The sequence below is a fragment of the Rhineura floridana genome, chromosome 2 (assembly GCF_030035675.1).
Source record: "Rhineura floridana isolate rRhiFlo1 chromosome 2, rRhiFlo1.hap2, whole genome shotgun sequence".
Classification (NCBI taxonomy): domain Eukaryota; kingdom Metazoa; phylum Chordata; class Lepidosauria; order Squamata; family Rhineuridae; genus Rhineura; species Rhineura floridana.
The window spans coordinates 196,413,112-196,431,628 of record NC_084481.1 but is presented as its reverse complement, the minus strand read 5'-3'; the positions used below and the strand labels follow the sequence as shown (position 1 = coordinate 196,431,628).

General features: G+C 40.7%; 1 protein-coding gene across 6 annotated transcripts in view; it reads right to left on the bottom strand.

Moving 5' to 3' along the window:
* NRXN3 (neurexin 3) overlaps positions 1-18,517 on the bottom strand; it is a 1,913,991-nt gene that overhangs the window by 304,316 nt on the left and 1,591,158 nt on the right. For all 6 annotated transcript variants that reach the window (XM_061611873.1, XM_061611875.1, XM_061611876.1 and 3 more), the window contains one exon: positions 11,854-12,025. In XM_061611873.1, coding sequence (XP_061467857.1) covers positions 11,854-12,025 — 172 coding nt within the window. The remainder of the gene's footprint in view (positions 1-11,853; positions 12,026-18,517) is intronic.

Genomic DNA, 18,517 nt, shown 5'->3' with positions numbered 1-18,517 from the left:
TTGCACAATTCATGATGATTTGTGCTCATGATGCTATCAAGGTGGTCACACATGATCCCACGCTCAATACTGTTTGTGCCTGCAAAGGTTTTGGGGTGGTTGCACAGTTCATTTTCAGTCAGTGCATATTCCATAGCTTCCTTCCAAAATCCCATAATGTTTTATACCACAAATGTTCTGGTTCAGTTTTGTTGCACTATAGCCCCTCTGGACAGCAATAATGTGGTCACATTGGGAAGCACTGCAGAACAAACTAAAGCATAACAAATCCTCTGCTAATGCACTATTAGTGTGTCAAAGTCATGTTGCAGAATTCACTTGCAATAAAACACTAGTCAGGAGGGGCCCATAATAAAAGTACCGGAAAGGACAATATACAGAGGCCCAGCAAAACAAACAAAACCAAAAGCTTTGTGGAATAAAAAAGTCTTTCGGGTTTGCTGAAAGGACAGTGGCCCCCACTCAATCTCTAGCATTTCCTCTCCAACATCCAGTGCTGGCATTGGGGCTAAACATTGGTTGGCACTGGCTAAGGCCTGTACTGTGGTAAGGGGCCCACTGCTGAACCTCAGAGTTTCCTGGCCTTGCTCTTCCTCCTTTCACTTTTCCTCTCCTTACAGGTCAGCGGTCGCAAGAGAAAGATGGAGGAGCATCCTCCACTTGCCTTGACCTCTCCTTCTTGACAGTGGTGCAGATTCAGCCCAGAGGGAGAGGGCAAACAAACGAGCAATGATGACAGTCTTGCATGCAGAAGGCTCCAGGTTCAGTCTCTGGCATCTCTAGGTAGGGCTGTGAAAAACCCCTCTCTGAAACCCTGGAGACCCGTTGCTAGTCAGTATAAACAATACTGAGTTAGAGGGACCAATGGTCTGACTCAGTATACGCCAGCTTCCTATGTTCCTGTGTTCGCTCATGATGGGCAGGGGGAATATCTACTAAGAACATCAATCTGGAACTAACACCATCAATATCCACCCCTTCACAACTATTATTCCCCCTGGCCCGTCTCTGGCTTTTTGTCTGTCAGCACAGCCTTGAAATAAGTGACTGAGCCCCATTATCCTCTCCTACCCACTCAAAGGTTCTGCATCTAAGCATTTTCACATGACCAGACAGTCACTGGGTGGCACTGAGAGAAACAGTTGCTTGCCGTTAAACTACATGCAGAGATTACATGCTATACACTTCCAGATCAATTCTCACAAAGGCTATTGTTTGGGCATGCCAATAAACACACTAGAAATATTTCATAAGGATAATAAGACCAGTGTTTACAATTCAGGCATGGGATTCTACCAAGACCTGTCCTGAACCGTTTCAAGGCCCACCCTGGGCTCCTTTGGAGAAAGGAAAGGGATACTGTATAAATCTGAAGCTAATAAATACATAGAGATTGACTGACATTGTAAATTCTCATTCTACATGTGACTCCCATCAATATTTTCCTTAACCCATCACTCTAATGTCTTTGAAGCATTTGTTATGCTTTTGCCTTCGAGGCACCTTTGAAGGGTAGCAGTTAGTCAAACTCAGTTACAAATAAAATACTTCGGGTAATTTGTTAACAGTTCCTGAAATGTCTATGGCCTCTTTAATTGCATGACTATATTCACAATATCTAGAAACTGAAACAGCAGACTCCATTGTTCCAATTTAAATTATCCAAATTGCTTGATTATCCACATTCACTGTACACTCACCATGTAGCCACAGTTTAAAATAGCCCTATGTAAATCATACCCCTGCTAGTTTGAACGTCTAATTATCCATATATTTTGGATGTTCCCATCACCACCAGACCATTCAAATAAATGAGGTTGTGTTGTGCATCCATGTGTATGAAGACATGGAATATAAATAAGTCTTTTATGGCATCAGATATCAGCATAGAAAAATTATTAACTCCAAGGAACGAGCTGGATGCTCTGCGTTTTTATTGCATAGATGTGTTACAATAGTGGAGTGCTTTTTTGTTTGTTTGTTTAAGTTTACAGGAGTATTAGAAGATTTTATTGGAAAATGATTCTAAAAGAGAAAAAGTGCCTGTTCGGATCCCTGTTGAATAATATCATTTGCAGTGGTTCAGCTTGAAATGAACTTCACAGCTGCTGTAAATTCTGCAAATTATAAAATTTCAGTTTGCAAATGATGGCTGAGGAATTAACTGTCTCTTGGACTCATTAGAACAGCCTTCCCAACCAGTGTGCCTCCAGATGTTGTTGGACCACAATTCCCATCTTTCCTGACCATTGGCAATGCTGGCTGAGGCTGATGGGAGTTGTGGTCCAACAACATCTGGAGGGACACTGGTTGGGAAAAGCTGCATTAGAACATGGGGAGCTTATATACAACAACATCTGGAGGGCCACAGGTTCATTGGAATTCCCAGTGCATTGTGGTTGCAATGAGCACTGTGTAATGGGATAAACTGAGTTGTCAAAACCCATCCTGAGTTATCTAGCCTGAATTAGACCCACTTTCACTTTGTGATAGGTATCTTCCCTTGGAGAACTGGAGGGTCAACCTACAGCTGAAATCTGCAGCAATCTCCAGCACCAAATCCTAAACAGGAATACAATTACACGTTCAATACATTTTTAGTATGGTAGGAGAAGCAATATAGCACAGTGACCTTTATGAAATTCTCCCGAGTGCCATAATTGACACTATCTGGTTTGTGAACAACTGCTACACTACAACAAATTATATGATGCATCCTGAACTTTCTCTTTTTCTGTATGGGCTGCAAACTGTTGAATCTACAGAGTAATCAACTCAAGTTCCAGTTATATAATTGGTGGAGGCCAATTTTAAATTGAAATACTGTGAAAGGGCATATTTCTATACTTTTGAGGCTATTTTTGGTTGTGGTGTGCTACTACCATCAGGGAATGGAAAGGAACCTTTGACATTTGCTTTTGAAAACTGGTGGTACCTTTTTGGTTATAAAATTGTAAGTTCCCTTTCATTTCCTTTAACTTAGGTGATATGTAAATTTATTTAAATTGGATTCATTAATTGAGTAGTTGGTTAAAAGGCAGGAGATTAATCACATAAAACGTTTTAACTGTTTGACAGCCTATACCTATGGTTGTGTTCTAGACCAAGTTGCTATCCTTGGGCAGTCAACTCAAGCCAGAATAATCTGCTCTGAAGGTCTCACAGCCTTTGAATCTGTGGGAAATAAGAATCCGAGGAAGGATTCCCCTTAGAACTTTCTAACCAGAGAGCAGATGACAGGTTGCCAGGTTCTGAACCAAATGTTTGAATGAGTAACCTGAAACTACCCATCATTCATCTAGGACAGTTTGAAAGTACCTGCTGGAGGAGGCCACAGGTATAATTCAAGCCTATTCAACAGTTCCACAGCATCTAACCCATGCCAAAGCCCCACTCATTTAACTTCACCTGAAGGTTGAAAACCTGCCCTCTGCACCTCATACTAGATAGTCCAACGCATTTCAGCAAATGCATCACCAACAACAACCTTTAGCATCTCCTATATCAATCTGTGCTTCCAAGAAGTAGCTCAGAGATGGTACAGAGGAAAGAAAAGTAGATTGTTTCCTTGTCTGACACCAAAAAGATGTTGACCTTTCCTCTTACAGATGTAGAACAAGGTTTTCATTTAGTTACCTTCAAACACCAAGTCCCAGCCCTGGCAACCACACCTTTGCAGATATTCAGCAAAATACCTTATTTCCAACTTGTGCTATAAACACACTAGTCACCATATCAAAGCCACACCTGGAGTGGGAACGGGTTGATCTGCCGATAAGTTGCGAAATTTCTTTGTATCTGAATTTTAAAAAATGCACTCAAGCTGCTCCCACTAGATTTTGCAGTAGAAGGGGGAGGGGTTTGACTAGTGTTGTGTGCCCCTGTCTTCAGAGGGGAGAGGTGGATATTCTAGAACTAGCAGAACAGTGAGTGTGTTTTTACTCTTGGTGACCATGATCAGTTTTCTTAAACTGAACCAAATTCAGTCTGCCTCTTCATTCCTGCAGTTCAACCTGTGCATGTTTGTTTGCTTATATGGTGCCATCACTGTGTATGACACTTTAGAAGAGGCCAAATCTCCTGCCTTGAATATCTTACAAGATTCAGTACAACGAAAACAACAGAGGAAGGGGACAGAAGGGAAATGAGGGACAAACAGGGGATCAATATGCAATTCTTTCTGTTACATAGTCACAATAGGACATAGGAACTAGGGGGCTGTACCAAAGGAAAACTGGGGAGGGATGGACAAATCCATTTCTTTCACACATGTTTACTTATACACATGCTCTATCCCTTTCTGCATTAATCTCCACATTTAAAATAAAAAATCAGCATGAAAATGTGCATTTAAATGCACACTTTGAATATATTTTCCCATAAAATGTGCATTTAGAAATGCATTTTAGCTCAAAATATCCTGAAATACACATTGGAATTGTGTTGGAATTGCATTTTAATATGTTCTTAAACTCTTAAACTCTTAAAATGGTTAAAGAGAGAAGGAAAGCAAAAGCAAAAGGAGATAGAAACATGGTCAGAACCCTAAATGCAACTATACAACGACTAGTACATAGGGACAAAGAAAACTATTACAATAGTTATTGTGTAGAAAGAGAAAAGGACAACAAAATGGGAAGAACAAGAGCCCTATTCCAAAAGATTAGAGAAATGAAAGGGAAATTTAAACCACAAGTAGGGATGTTGAATAATCAACAAGGGAACACTGACCGAGATGAAATAAAAGGAAGATGGAAGCAATACACTGAAGAACTCTATAAAAGAGATGCAAGGATGACAGATTCATTCACGGAGGAACTGTATGATGAAGAACCAGAAATTTTAGAATGTGAGGTGAAAGCTGCTCTTAAAATTCTTGGAAGAAACAAATCGCCAAGAACAGATGGCATGCCAATAGAGTTGCTACAAGCTACTGAGACTGAATCTGTCCAAATTTTGACAAATATTTGTCAAGAAATATGGAAAACTAAACAATGGCCCACAGACTGGAAGCGTTCAATATATATCCCAATTCCAAAGAAAGGGAATCCCAGAGAATGCAGTAATTATCGAACTATTGCCTTAATATCCCATACAAATAAAGTAATGCTCAAGATTCTACAACAAAGGCTCTTGCCATATATGGAGCGAGAAATGCCAGACGTCCAAGCTAGATTTAGAAAGGGAAGAGGCACCAGAGATCATATCGCAAACATACGTTGGATAATGGAACGGAGCAAGGAATTTCAGAAGAAAATTACCCTGTGCTTTATAGATTACAGCAAAGCCTTTGGCTGTGTAGATCATGAAAAACTATGGAATGCTTTAAAAGAAATTAAAATTTAAAAGAAATTAAAATTTAAAAGAAGAGAAGAGCATTGATATAGTGAGCATAACCGAGACCTGGTGGAATGGAGAAAACCAGTGGGATACGGTTATCCCTGGATATAAACTATATCGGAAGGACAGGGAAGGACGTATTGGTGGCGGAGTCGCTCTATACGTGAAAGAAGGCATTGAATCCAGCAAGCTCGAAACCCCAAAAGAGGCAGACTCCTCCACAGAATCGTTGTGGGTGGTGATACCATGCCCCAGGAGGGACTTAATACTGGGAACGATCTATCGTCCCCCTGATCAAAATGCTCAGGGAGACCTTGAGATGAGATATGAAATTGAGGAAGCATCCAAACTAGGAAATGTGGTAGTAATGGGTGACTTCAACTACCCGGACATAGACTGGCTGCATATGTGTTCCAGTCATGACAAAGAAGCAAAGTTTCTAGATATTCAAAATGACTATTCCCTAGACCAGTTGGTCATGGAACCGACCAGAGGGACGGCAACCCTGGACTTAATCCTCAGTGGGGACCGGGACCTGGTGCGAGATGTAAGTGTTGTTGAACCGATTGGGAGCAGTGACCACAGTGCTATTAAATTAAACATACATGTAACTGGCCAATTGCCAAGAAAATCCAACACGGTCACATTTGACTTCAAAAGAGGAAACTTCACAAAAATGAGGGCATTGGTAAAAAGAAAGCTGAAAAACAAAGTCCAGAGGGTCACATCACTCGAAAATGCTTGGAAGTTGTTTAAAAACACTATATTAGAAGCTCAACTGGAGTGCATACCGCAGATCAGAAAAGGTACCGCCAGGGCCAAGAAGATGCCAGCATGGTTAACGAGCAAAGTCAAGGAAGCTCTTAGAGGCAAAAAGTCTTCCTTCAGAAAATGGAAGTCTTGTCCGAATGAAGAAAATAAAAAAGAACACAAAGTCTGGCAAAAGAAATGCAAGAAGACAATAAGGGATGCTAAAAAAGAATTTGAGGAGCACATTGCTAAGAACATAAAAACCAACAACAAAAAATTCTATAAATACATTCAAAGCAGGAGACCATCTAGGGAGACAATTGGACCCTTGGATGATAAGGGAGTCAAAGGTGTACTAAAGAACGATAAGGAGATTGCAGAGAAGCTAAATAAATTCTTTGCATCTGTCTTCACAGTGGAAGATATAGGGCAGATCCCTGAACCTGAACTAACATTTGCAGGAAGGGATTCTGAGGAACTGAGACAAATAGTGGTAACGAGAGAGGAAGTTCTAAGCTTAATGGACAATATAAAAACTGACAAATCACCGGGCCCGGATGGCATCCACCCGAGAGTTCTCAAAGAACTCAAAGGTGAAATTGCTGATCTGCTAACTAAAATATGTAACTTGTCCCTTGGGTCCTCCTCCGTGCCTGAGGACTGGAAAGTGGCAAATGTAACGCCAATCTTCAAAGAGGGATCCAGAGGGGATCCCGGAAATTACAGGCCAGTTAGCTTAACTTCTGTCCCTGGAAAACTGGTAGAAAGTATTATTAAAGCTAGATTAACTAAGCACATAGAAGAACAAGCCTTGCTGAAGCAGAGCCAGCATGGCTTCTGCAAGGGAAGGTCCTGTCTCAGTAACCTATTAGAATTCTTTGAGAGTGTCAACAAGCATATAGATAGAGGTGATCCAGTGGACATAGTGTACTTAGACTTTCAAAAAGCGTTTGACAAGGTACCTCACCAAAGGCTTCTGAGGAAGCTTAGCAGTCATGGAATAAGAGGAGAGGTCCTCTTGTGGATAAGGAATTGGTTAAGAAGCAGAAAGCAGAGAGTAGGAATAAATGGACAGTTCTCCCAATGGAGGGCTGTAGAAAGTGGAGTCCCTCAAGGATCGGTATTGGGACCTGTACTTTTCAACTTGTTCATTAATGACCTAGAATTAGGAGTGAGCAGTGAAGTGGCCAAGTTTGCTGATGACACTAAATTGTTCAGGGTTGTTAAAACAAAAAGGGATTGCGAAGAGCTCCAAAAAGATCTCTCCAAACTGAGTGAATGGGTGGAAAAATGGCAAATGCAATTCAATATAAACAAGTGTAAAATTATGCATATTGGAGCAAACAATCTGAATTTCACATATACGCTCATGGGGTCTGAACTGGCGGTGACCGACCAGGAGAGAGACCTCGGGGTTGTAGTGGACAGCACGATGAAAATGTCGACCCAGTGTGCGGCAGCTGTGAAAAAGGCAAATTCCATGCTAGCAATAATTAGGAAAGGTATTGAAAATAAAACAGCCGATATCATAATGCCGTTGTATAAATCTATGGTGCGGCCGCATTTGGAATACTGTGTACAGTTCTGGTCGCCTCATCTCAAAAAGGATATTCTAGAGTTGGAAAAGGTTCAGAAGAGGGCAACCAGAATGATCAAGGGGATGGAGCGACTCCCTTACGAGGAAAGGTTGCAGCATTTGGGGCTTTTTAGTTTAGAGAAAAGGCGGGTCAGAGGAGACATGATAGAAGTGTATAAAATTATGCATGGCATTGAGAAAGTGGATAGAGAAAAGTTCTTCTCCCTCTCTCATAATACTAGAACTCGTGGACATTCAAAGAAGCTGAATGTTGGAAGATTCAGGACAGACAAAAGGAAGTACTTCTTTACTCAGCGCATAGTTAAACTATGGAATTTGCTCCCACGAGATGCAGTAATGGCCACCAGCTTGGATGGCTTTAAAAGAAGATTAGACAAATTCATGGAGGACAGGGCTATCAATGGCTACTAGCCGTGATGGCTGTGCTGTGCCACCCTAGTCAGAGGCAGCATGCTTCTGAAAACCAGTTGCCGGAAGCCTCAGGAGGGGAGAGTGTTCTTGCACTCGGGTCCTGCTTGCGGGCTTCCCCCAGGCACCTGGTTGGCCACTGTGAGAACAGGATGCTGGACTAGATGGGCCACTGGCCTGATCCAGCAGGCTCTTCTTATGTTCTTATGTTCTTAAATGGGGGTGCCACAGCATCTGATCGTCCTGATGCGCAATCTATACTCTGCACAAGAGGCTACTGTAAGGACAGAATATGGAGAAACCGTTTGGTTCCCAATAGAAAAGGGTGTGAGACAGGGGTGTATTTTATCACCCTATTTGTTTAATCTGTACGCAGAACAAATCAAAGTGGGATTGGACCAAGAAGAAGGCGGTGTGAAAATTGGAGGGAGAAACATCAATAATTTAAGATATGCAGATGATACCATACTCTTAGCAGAAACCAGTAATGATTTGAAACAAATGCTGATGAAAGTTAAAGAGGAAAGCACAAAAGCAGGACTACAGCTCAACGTCAAAAAGACTAAAGTAATGACAACAGAAGATTTATGTAACTTTAAAGTTGACAATGAAGACATTGAACTTGTCAAGGATTATCAATACCTCGGCACAGTAATTAACCAAAATGGAGACAATAGTCAAGAAATCAGAAGAAGGCTAGGACTGGGGAGGGCAGCTGTGAGAGAACTAGAAAAGATCCTCAAATACAAAGATGTATCACTGAACATTAAAGTCAGGATCATTCAGACCATGGTATTCCCAATCTCTATATATGGATGTGAAGGGTGGACAGTGAAAAATTAGAGAAGAGAAAAATCAACTCATTTAAGATGTGGTGTTGGAGGAGAGCTTTGTGCATACCATGGACTGCAAAAAAGACAAATAATTGGGTGTTAGAACAAATTAAACCAGACCTGTCACTAGAAGCCTTAATGATGAAACTGAGGTTATCACACTTTGGACACATAATGAGAAGACATGATTCCCTAGAAAAGATAATAATGCTGGGGAAAACAGCAGGGAGTAGAAAAAGAGGAAGGCCAAACAAGAGATGGATTGATTCCATAAAGGAAGCCACAGACCTGAACTTACAAGATCTGAACAGGGTGGTTCATGACAGATGCTCTTGGAGGTCACTGATTCGTAGGGTCGCCATAAGTTGTAATCGACTTGAAGGCACATAACAACAACAAAAACCTTTTAAAAAAAACAATATGTTTTTTAACCTTTTTTAAAGATGTCTTCAAAGCTTTTTAAAAATGTTTTTAAAGTTGTTTTGTATTAATGTATTTTAAAATCTGTTGTTATCATGTTTTAAAGTGTTTTCAGTGCTTTTGTTTGCCACCCTGGGCTCCTGCTAGGAGGAAGGGTGGGATATAAATCAAATAATTAATAAATAAATAAATAAATAAATATGTTTAAATATATTATGGTACTTTTTTTAAGCCATGAACTGGATCACAAAATCTGAAGACACAAGAAATCTGAAGAATAATTATATTCTGATCTGTACCCTAATCTGGGAGGTGGAATTTGCATAGAATAAATACCTCAGATATCCATAAAGATGGGTTTTAGGGGAGAGAAAAGAAGCGAGAGAGGTGTCAACATGCATGCATTCTGGGAGGCATTTTGAAGCACAGAGGGCGGAAAGGGAGAAAGAAATGAATGTTTATTTATGGCAAACCTGACAATTTTCAGGTGTGTCCTTCCATAAGAGCAACACTGCTACCCACAAAGCTTTCACATGGAGCTCTTCCATGCAGTGCAGACAGTGCCCCTGCTGTGGTATCCACTACCTAGTCTCTCTGCTCCATTTCTGCCCCAGCACCTTGTTGCTTCAGTGTTTTCTTCACCTGCTGTTTATCACCTTTGAACTTGTGCTGAGGATTTGAGAGGTCCAGGTTCTGAATTTGTTGTTTTCAAATTCCAATCTGACCTGACCTGAATGACACCTCCCAGACTAATTGTTCAGCATTATTCTTTGGCTTTCTTGTGTCCAAATTTTGTGATGCAGTTTTTGGCTCCAAAACATATCAAAATACATTTAAGATACATATTTTAGGATATTTTGAGCTAAAATGCTTTTTCAATTACATATTTTATAAGAAAATATCATAAAATGCATATTTACATGCAATTTTCATGCTGATTTTTTATTTTAAATTTGCAGATTAATGCAGAGTAGACACAAATGAACACATGCGAAACTGACAGAGATCTGCAAGGCTCCTGCTGACTGTAGCATGCCTAATAATAATAGAAGAACCCTTAGGCCAAAGGTGGATTAAGTCAAATGGAGATAGGAAAATGGGGCATTTCTTTAAGTTTAGGGTTGGTTAGGAATAACACATTGCATTCCTAGTGCAAATAACTAAAACAAAGTCTTCTGCTTTCTGTTGTACTTCTCACTGAATGTGTATGTCAGCTCCATAGCACGTATCATAGCCTGTCTTTGTTAATTCAGAAGGAAGTTCTTGAAACAGCATAGATCACCATCACATAAATCTGTATCCCTTCATATTCACTGTTACTTTGGCTTGCAAAAGTGATCACACATTATGGAGGGAGACAAAAATACAATTATTAGAAGTAGAGGATCTATTTATTGTTCCCGAACTAAAGCTATGATTACTCAAACTTTCTTTATGGGTGTCAACTCATTAAAGTTTTTTTTTTAACCAATTAACTGTGCTATTTCATTTTTTTTTTAAAGCCCACTGAAGAACAAAATTAATACAGAGATAATCTTAATGTACCCACAATAGGCAGAAGTTGCCTTTGACTGGCAATCTCTGTGTCTTCTTTCTTAATCTCTTACTCTTATCTCCTTACCCCACTAGCAGTATTTCTTGCTTGCTCCGTTTCCCCAACATAGCTGGGCAGTGCATTTACTATCCAATAGCATGATTTAGTTACAGGAGTAGAAGAGATACAGAGCAACGCAAAACAAGTTTAAAGGGAAGGGGCAATTGGGAAATCCTAGATGACTCAATAGGAAAGCATCACCAGCTGGCTCTATCAATTACATGAATCAGAGTAATATTACTTTTCAACCCTATAAGTGATTTAAGGGAAGGCAGTTAAAACCGAAAATTTCATTTGCAATATTGAAATTCCAACACAAATTTCTGGTGGTGATACCCTCATGAGAAGCTCTCCCAAACAAGCAGAAAACAGCAACAAGCAGTACAAATATTTATGACCTAGAATACTATCCCAGACTTCTTGTGCTACGCCCCATGCTTATTGATTAAAAAAAGCCACAAGTAGCAATTGTAAATTTGTCAATGCCATTTTGGCTGCAGTCTGCAATTTACAAGCAAATATTCTCCCCAATTTCCTACAGAGTATACAGATTATAGGTAGTTACTTTTGTCACTCAGTCTCTGCAGAATCAGATTATGTTCAGAGGGCCCAACACATGATGCATATGATTTGATTTTTACACATTACATGCACTTCATATATATCCCACTCCTATCCTTAAATGATGGACATTCCGCAAAATACTTTATTTCCAACATGGTGAATATGACCTGATAATTTCCGCTTTTATAAACCATAAAAAAATTAGTTCAGCTCTTCATTCCTGCAGGTGGAGCTGTGAATATTTGTTAGCTGTGCACCAAACTAGTATGAATCTCCTGTTCAGAGGCCTAGGGGTTAGTAGCTGAGGAGAGAACAAAGAGAGAAAGATTTCTTGGTTAGACATTTACCTGAAGGGTAGTGTTCATTCACTGGCCAGCTGTCCACCTGAAGAGTAGCATTCCCACCATTTCGGGTAAAGCGCACAACATGGTATTTGCCATCATTCACTGGGGTGCTCTCTTCTTTGATTGAGATATCTACTGTGCCAATGTTGAAAACTACACCAATCTTGCCTTGTTCCTATAAAGAAAAGGAAACCACTTTAAACCTGGTCCAATCAATAATGGACTCAGATATATGTATTTAGGGAAGGTCTTCACTAAAAGCATTATTACCTCAGGCACTGATGATATGTGTAATGAGAACAACATACATTTGAAAAAGTGCAACTTCTCCTGATGATGAAATTGTTTGGATCCATCCAAATTTGTCCGTATCACACTGGTTGCAGCTGGGAATTCACATGATTGGATGCTCCTTTATACAATTTTTAAAAACTCTCCATAAGAAAACCTAACATGTCAGGGAGAATCATTCTAGCCAGTTCTTAGCCAGACATGCTAGATTTCTATGCAGAAGAAATTGTTTTAAACAGATGAATATTCAGCCATGTGAGCCCCCACATGCGATCTGAAGTGGTACAGAGCAGTCACAAATGTACCAGCTCAGGACCAAGTAAATAGTCTCTAATGTAATTCCCACAATTGCTGGTGATGGCTGAGCAGCATTGGGACACGTGGCAGGAGATGCATGAGTAATTTAAATGCAATTCTGAGCATCGCACAAACACTGATTGCATCCCAACTCATCACCACAATTGATTTGTTTATCATACATATTTTTATCACATTTGTATCCTATCCCTTCCTTCAAAGAACCTCAGGACAGTATCCCTGTGTTTTTCCCCACAGCACCATTACAGCAACCTGAGGCACGGTAAGCTAAGAGACACTTACTGGACAGAGGCCTCCCATTGGGATTCATGACTGGTCTGAGATAAAGTGTACCCTGTCCAAGCCCAACACACTAGTCATACTGCTGTTCCATCAATCCTAGGAACCAATCAACAAGGGAAAATAAGGCAAGAAACAATGCCATTATCCAAACTATTATTCCGGTGTTGGACTGGGAGTAATATCTTTATATCTCTAAAAAGAGAAATGCAACTCTCGTGTATCCCACGGATGTTTAATTTAATTGAGGGGGTGTCCAAAAATACTGCTTCTGCTATTGTAGCTGGTATTGCTTCAGTACCACACAGGAGGGAAAGATCTGTGTAGCAATATCACTGATTTATATTGTAAAGCACTTCAAGAGGCCTCATAGGAACCAATTCATAACAGAAATAAAATAATAATCACAATAACTGTAATAAGCATAATAATATAGCTGACCATATACTCCACACCTATAGTGAGTATATTGACACATAGGCCTAATGTCAGACCATGGTTTCCATTTAAGAATGCACTAAGGTGAAGTTTAGACTCATGCAGTCCCCCTACTCTTCTTTATGTTCAAAAGTTGGAAGTTTAAACCTCCCATTTGCCATTTGAAACTAACTGTTGTTTCCTAGCATGCCCAAATACAGGCCATTGCTGTTTGTTCAAACCACTGGTAATTAATAAACCAGGATCTTAACTATGATTTGAACAAACCATGGTTTCCCATATTTGAACATAATGGGATACTGTGGATTTGGATTGTTCCAAATCACAAGTTGAAGCTTTAAACTTCCTTCCTTCACACACAAAGGAGGAGAGAGGAGGGAGGGGAGGAGCTTGTGGGTGTGAGACTTGCTACAGTATGCTCTTGCATCAGGATATCATGGTTTCCCATTATGTCTAAACAAGGTCACAGAATGCAGTCTTCATTAAACAGCTAAAAGATAAAACAGGTTTGATATGTGCACCTCTGCTCTAGCCCATACTGCCACATGGCATGTACTGAAGCAGGTAGCCTTAGCAGAGCGTCTCACACAAGAATGATGGAGCGACTCCCTTATGAGGAAAGGTTGCAGCATTTGGGGCTTTTTAGTTTAGAGAAAAGGCGGGTCAGAGGAGACATGATAGAAGTCTATAAAATTATGCATGGCATTGAGAAAGTGGATAGAGAAAAGTTCTTCTCCCTCTCTCATAATACTAGAACTCGTGGACATTCAAAGAAGCTGAATGTTGGAAGATTCAGGACAGACAAAAGGAAGTACTTCTTTACTCAGCGCATAGTTAAACTATGGAATTTGCTCCCACAAGATGCAGTAATGGCCACCAGCTTGGATGGCTTTAAAAGAAGATTAGACAAATTCATGGAGGACAGGGCTATCAATGGCTACTAGCCGTGATGGCTGTGCTGTGCCACCCTAGTCAGAGGCAGCATGCTTCTGAAAACCAGTTGCCGGAAGCCTCAGGAGAGGAGAGTGTTCTTGCACTCGGGTCCTGCTTGCGGGCTTCCCCCAGGCACCTGGTTGGCCACTGTGAGAACAGGATGCTGGACTAGATGGGCCACTGGCCTGATCCAGCAGGCTCTTCTTATGTTTTTATGTTCTTATGAATGATTCAAGGTCTGTCAAAGAAAGACAATTCTGATGGGGTCTGGTTTCCCATTTTGAATTATGTGAATAATCATTCATCTGTTTTATCTCCACTAGCATTGCCAGTGTCTCTATAGAAGAGGGTATGTTAGTGATACATGTGCAACATCCTCATAAATGGCTCCCTCTATGTCCCAGATCCTTCTTTCTCAGTTTATACTATCCCTTCTATGTACTGGATTTACTAAAAGTTCTTGAAGATGTAACACGCACTGCTTTGTACTCCATTCTTGTTTGTTGTTCAATCTGGCTCCTATGTTTAGGTGTTCCAGATTTTATTGGTTTGGTTTTATAAAATTCAATAAAAAATATTAATTAAAAACAAAAACAAACAAACTCTAGATCAGGAGTAGCCAACATGGTGCCCTCCAGATATTAAGAACATAGGGAGCTGCCTTATACTGAATCAGACCATTGGTACAACTAGCTCACTATTGTCTACACTGACTGACAGCAGTTCTCCAGGGTTTAAGGAGTCTCTCCCAGCCCTACCTGGAGATGCCAGGGATTGCAGTTGGGACCTTCTGTATGCAAGGCAGATGCTCTACTACTGAACTATGGCCCTTCACCACAACTTTCTGCACTACAACTCCTCTCATCCCTGGACATTGACCATGCTGGCTGGGACTGATGGGAGTAGAAGTCCAACAACATCTGGAAGTGCCACATTGGCTAATAAACCCAGCAAATTTGAGACCCATCAAGACAAACACAACCCCAACAGACATGTATAGAGGTTCACCAGAGGATCAATAAATTGATTTTGTTGCCTGCTTCAGAAAGGAAAAATGAGGAGTCTGTAGGTGAAAATACAGGGTGCATTTGACCTAGTGAGTCACAACTTGTGCAGGCTTGGGATAAGCCATGGCAGAGCTGGATCTACATCAAATGTATCTTAGACCCAGCCATTTGCATAACTGTTTTTATTTGAGGTTGAAAACAGAAATCACTGGACTACAAAATTTAACATGGAAATGAACATCTGCTTTATGATCTTAAACAAGCTGGGTTTGATCACCGTCCACAGTTCCCTCCTCCATACGTAAGCCTCCAAGCATCAAAGAGAATAATAGCAAATTGAATTGCACTGTTGTGACAGCCAGTTTTGACAGCCAGAATGACTTACATGAGTGCCAACAGAAGAAACCGGAACACATGGGGGAATGCACATAGAAAAGATAGGGTTGCCAGCTTCCTATGAGTGAATCCAGCTGCCCTTGCTGATACCCAGTTGGCACAGTGACGGAGCTACACGTATTGCAGAGACTTACTGCAGAAGCTTTTGAGCCACACCATAAAGGGTAAGATTAGATATGTTTAATAACAACTGACTCACATCACTGACTCTACCATAGCTTAGTGCTAGAGCATATGTTTCCATGCAGAAGGTCTCAGATGCAGGGTTTAGCATCTCTAGTTAAAAGGATCATGGAGCAGGTGCTAGGAAAGACCTCACTCTGTCTCTGATCCTGGAGACCCATCCCTGTCCAAGTAGACAATACTGGGCTGGATAGACAATTGGTCTGACCTGGTAAGAGGCAGCTATGTTCCCATTAACCACAAAGACTGGTTCAAATGCATGGTAGCCTTTTCTAATAATATGGACAGGAACATCCTGGCTGTACCCTACTACCCAGGAACAGGATTGTTCTACAAATGCAGATGGAAGTAACTTCAAAACTTTAGACTAACAATAACAGAAACAGAAATTTGTGAGTATATCCATGTAGGGAATGATAAAAGAGAGATAAAAAAAAAACAATCCCAAGAATGAGCAATTTGGTGAATTCTTCTGCTCCTCACTTGGTGATCTCTTAAGACACCAAATAGAACTGAGCCAGCTTCCCCCTCTCTTCCTTCTTTCCCGGTTCCAACCTTTTCAGATGTTATTCAATACATAGCAAAGAATGTTTTTCTGTCCACTCATGGAAACTGAAGATTATTATCCTGTTTTGCTGTGGAAGTGTAAGCAATAAACAGAGCTTCTTTCATGTGGATCAAGTTATCTTAGGCAAGTCCAGATAAAGTCTGGTTAGCTCTCCCTAAGCCAATCAGAACCCAGCGGCCCCTGCTGGCCTTTTCTAATAATGTATGGAGAATGTTGTCTCAGCCAAGAGCTGTTGTCATTTGAGGGTGTAGGCTGGCAAAGCTTACAGTTGCCCCGCCCCCTCACCCCCAAAGAGCTGTCTATGCTGACTAAAATGGCCCTTCACACTGTGGAATGCATGAGGATATTATTGGGGGCTTGTCCTCCAAGTCTGTGGAAAGTGGGAGCACTATGTCCTCAGGCCAGGAGCTTTGAGAGGGGAGGTTCTGAGCCCCCAACCCAAGGGGAGCAGCTCACGTCTTCCTCATCTGTATCTTCCGCAGGACAGCAGGTTTGGGGGTCGTAAGAATTATCCTGGTTTTAAGCTAGTATGAGTCAAGACTGTGTGCTGTTATATGAAGACATGGATCCATTTTTAAGAGTTCTCTTCACCCACATATGTATACACATTCTAATTTCACCATCCTCCAAAGAAAATGTTTGCTTCTCTAACTCTATACCTTCCCTTAAAAAAAACCCCAATACAATTGTTCCCTCAGAAAGGAATCCTTATCCGTTCCAATGTCTTCTTATAAAAGCAATTGGAATGCTTTTATATTTTTTCCTTAACAAAAAAAACCACACACCACTCCTTTAGTTGAAATGGATGTTCACACTTTTGGGGAAGTTTGGGATCATGGTGCTCCAGTGCTGCAGCTTACATTATAGATGTTCTAAAGAAGAAACATTTAGAAAAGAACACCATTGTCCTCTACGAAGACCTGTCTCCAGCTACTCTGTCAGCTTACTCTGCTGAGTCCAGACTTCCCTTACAATAGCTGCTACCACCACATAGTGAGACTTATGGAGAGTAGAAGGACTCTCCCGTTATATTCTTGCACAGGTATGCCCACACAAGACACGTGGGGTGAGATATTTACCTTAGAATCCACCCAGACTAGAACAGAGACACTTAAAACATAAACATATATTTAATTAAGAAGAATAACACCCAGAACTTCTAGTCATTTATATACAGAATATTCACACTTCCAATCAGACCTGGAGCCAGGGGTAAGCCAGAAGTTGGAAAATCTGTTTTTAAAATGTATTAGTTCTAGTTCAATATGTCCAAAAATGAACTAATTCCAGTTCACATCCATCCCTTTACAAAACAAGCTAGTTTGGTTCACTTTCAGTTCACAGTTCAATTCAACTTCACCCAAATGATCCTCGGCAAAAAAATATTCAGCATTCAGAATGTTACAAGCTGCTGTGCTGAAGTATAAAATATACTTAAGAAGGCTAAGAAAATATCATGATGAACACACAATGGAATGTGAATTGTTTATTTTTCCCAAGCTTTAAGCTTTCTTAAAGTTGAAAGGCCCAAGAGGTCTAAAGAGTTAAACACACACATGAGACTGAACCTGAAGATGAACTAGAAATTGTTCAAAGTTCTACCCTAAAATGAGCAGTTCACATTCAGTTCACCCAGAAATTATGAGAACTACTTTCAGATGCAGTTCAGAAGTTTTTGAACTAATTCAATCAACTTTGTTAAACCAGAGTTCGTTCCAAGCACTGGGGTCAGTCCCTCGCTGGCCTGACCTGCCACCCACTTGCTTACTAGCAGTCCAGGGTGGAGGCATGTGGACACACCTTTTGAGAGCCTGTCAGAGGCTAAAACCTCCTACCAGAATGATAGTTTTTTCCCTAGAAGGTAGGAAGGTTGCCAGCTTCCAAATTCTTAATGCTGGTTAAAGCCATCTTCCTAGACTCTATAAATAAAGTGCACTACCTGCATAATTAAGAACAGGGGTCATTCTTATTTTAGCCTTTTATTATAAAAATAGTTTTTTGTATATTAATAAAACAGGATAGATCAAAAGGTTAAAAGTCCATGCCTTAATTCATTTCCCTTGTCTGTCTAAACCCCATCATCTAGCTTGCAGTCAGCAGCATTCAGGCAGAGCATGGAGTTTCAGCTCAAAATGAAAAACACTTTATTTCAGTGGCTTCTCTTCCCGCCCTTTTCACCCACTCTTTCTTATCTACAACTTTGGGAAGTTTGCTCCTTGAGGCCACAGTGTAGAGAAGTAAGGCTCCCGTGTTA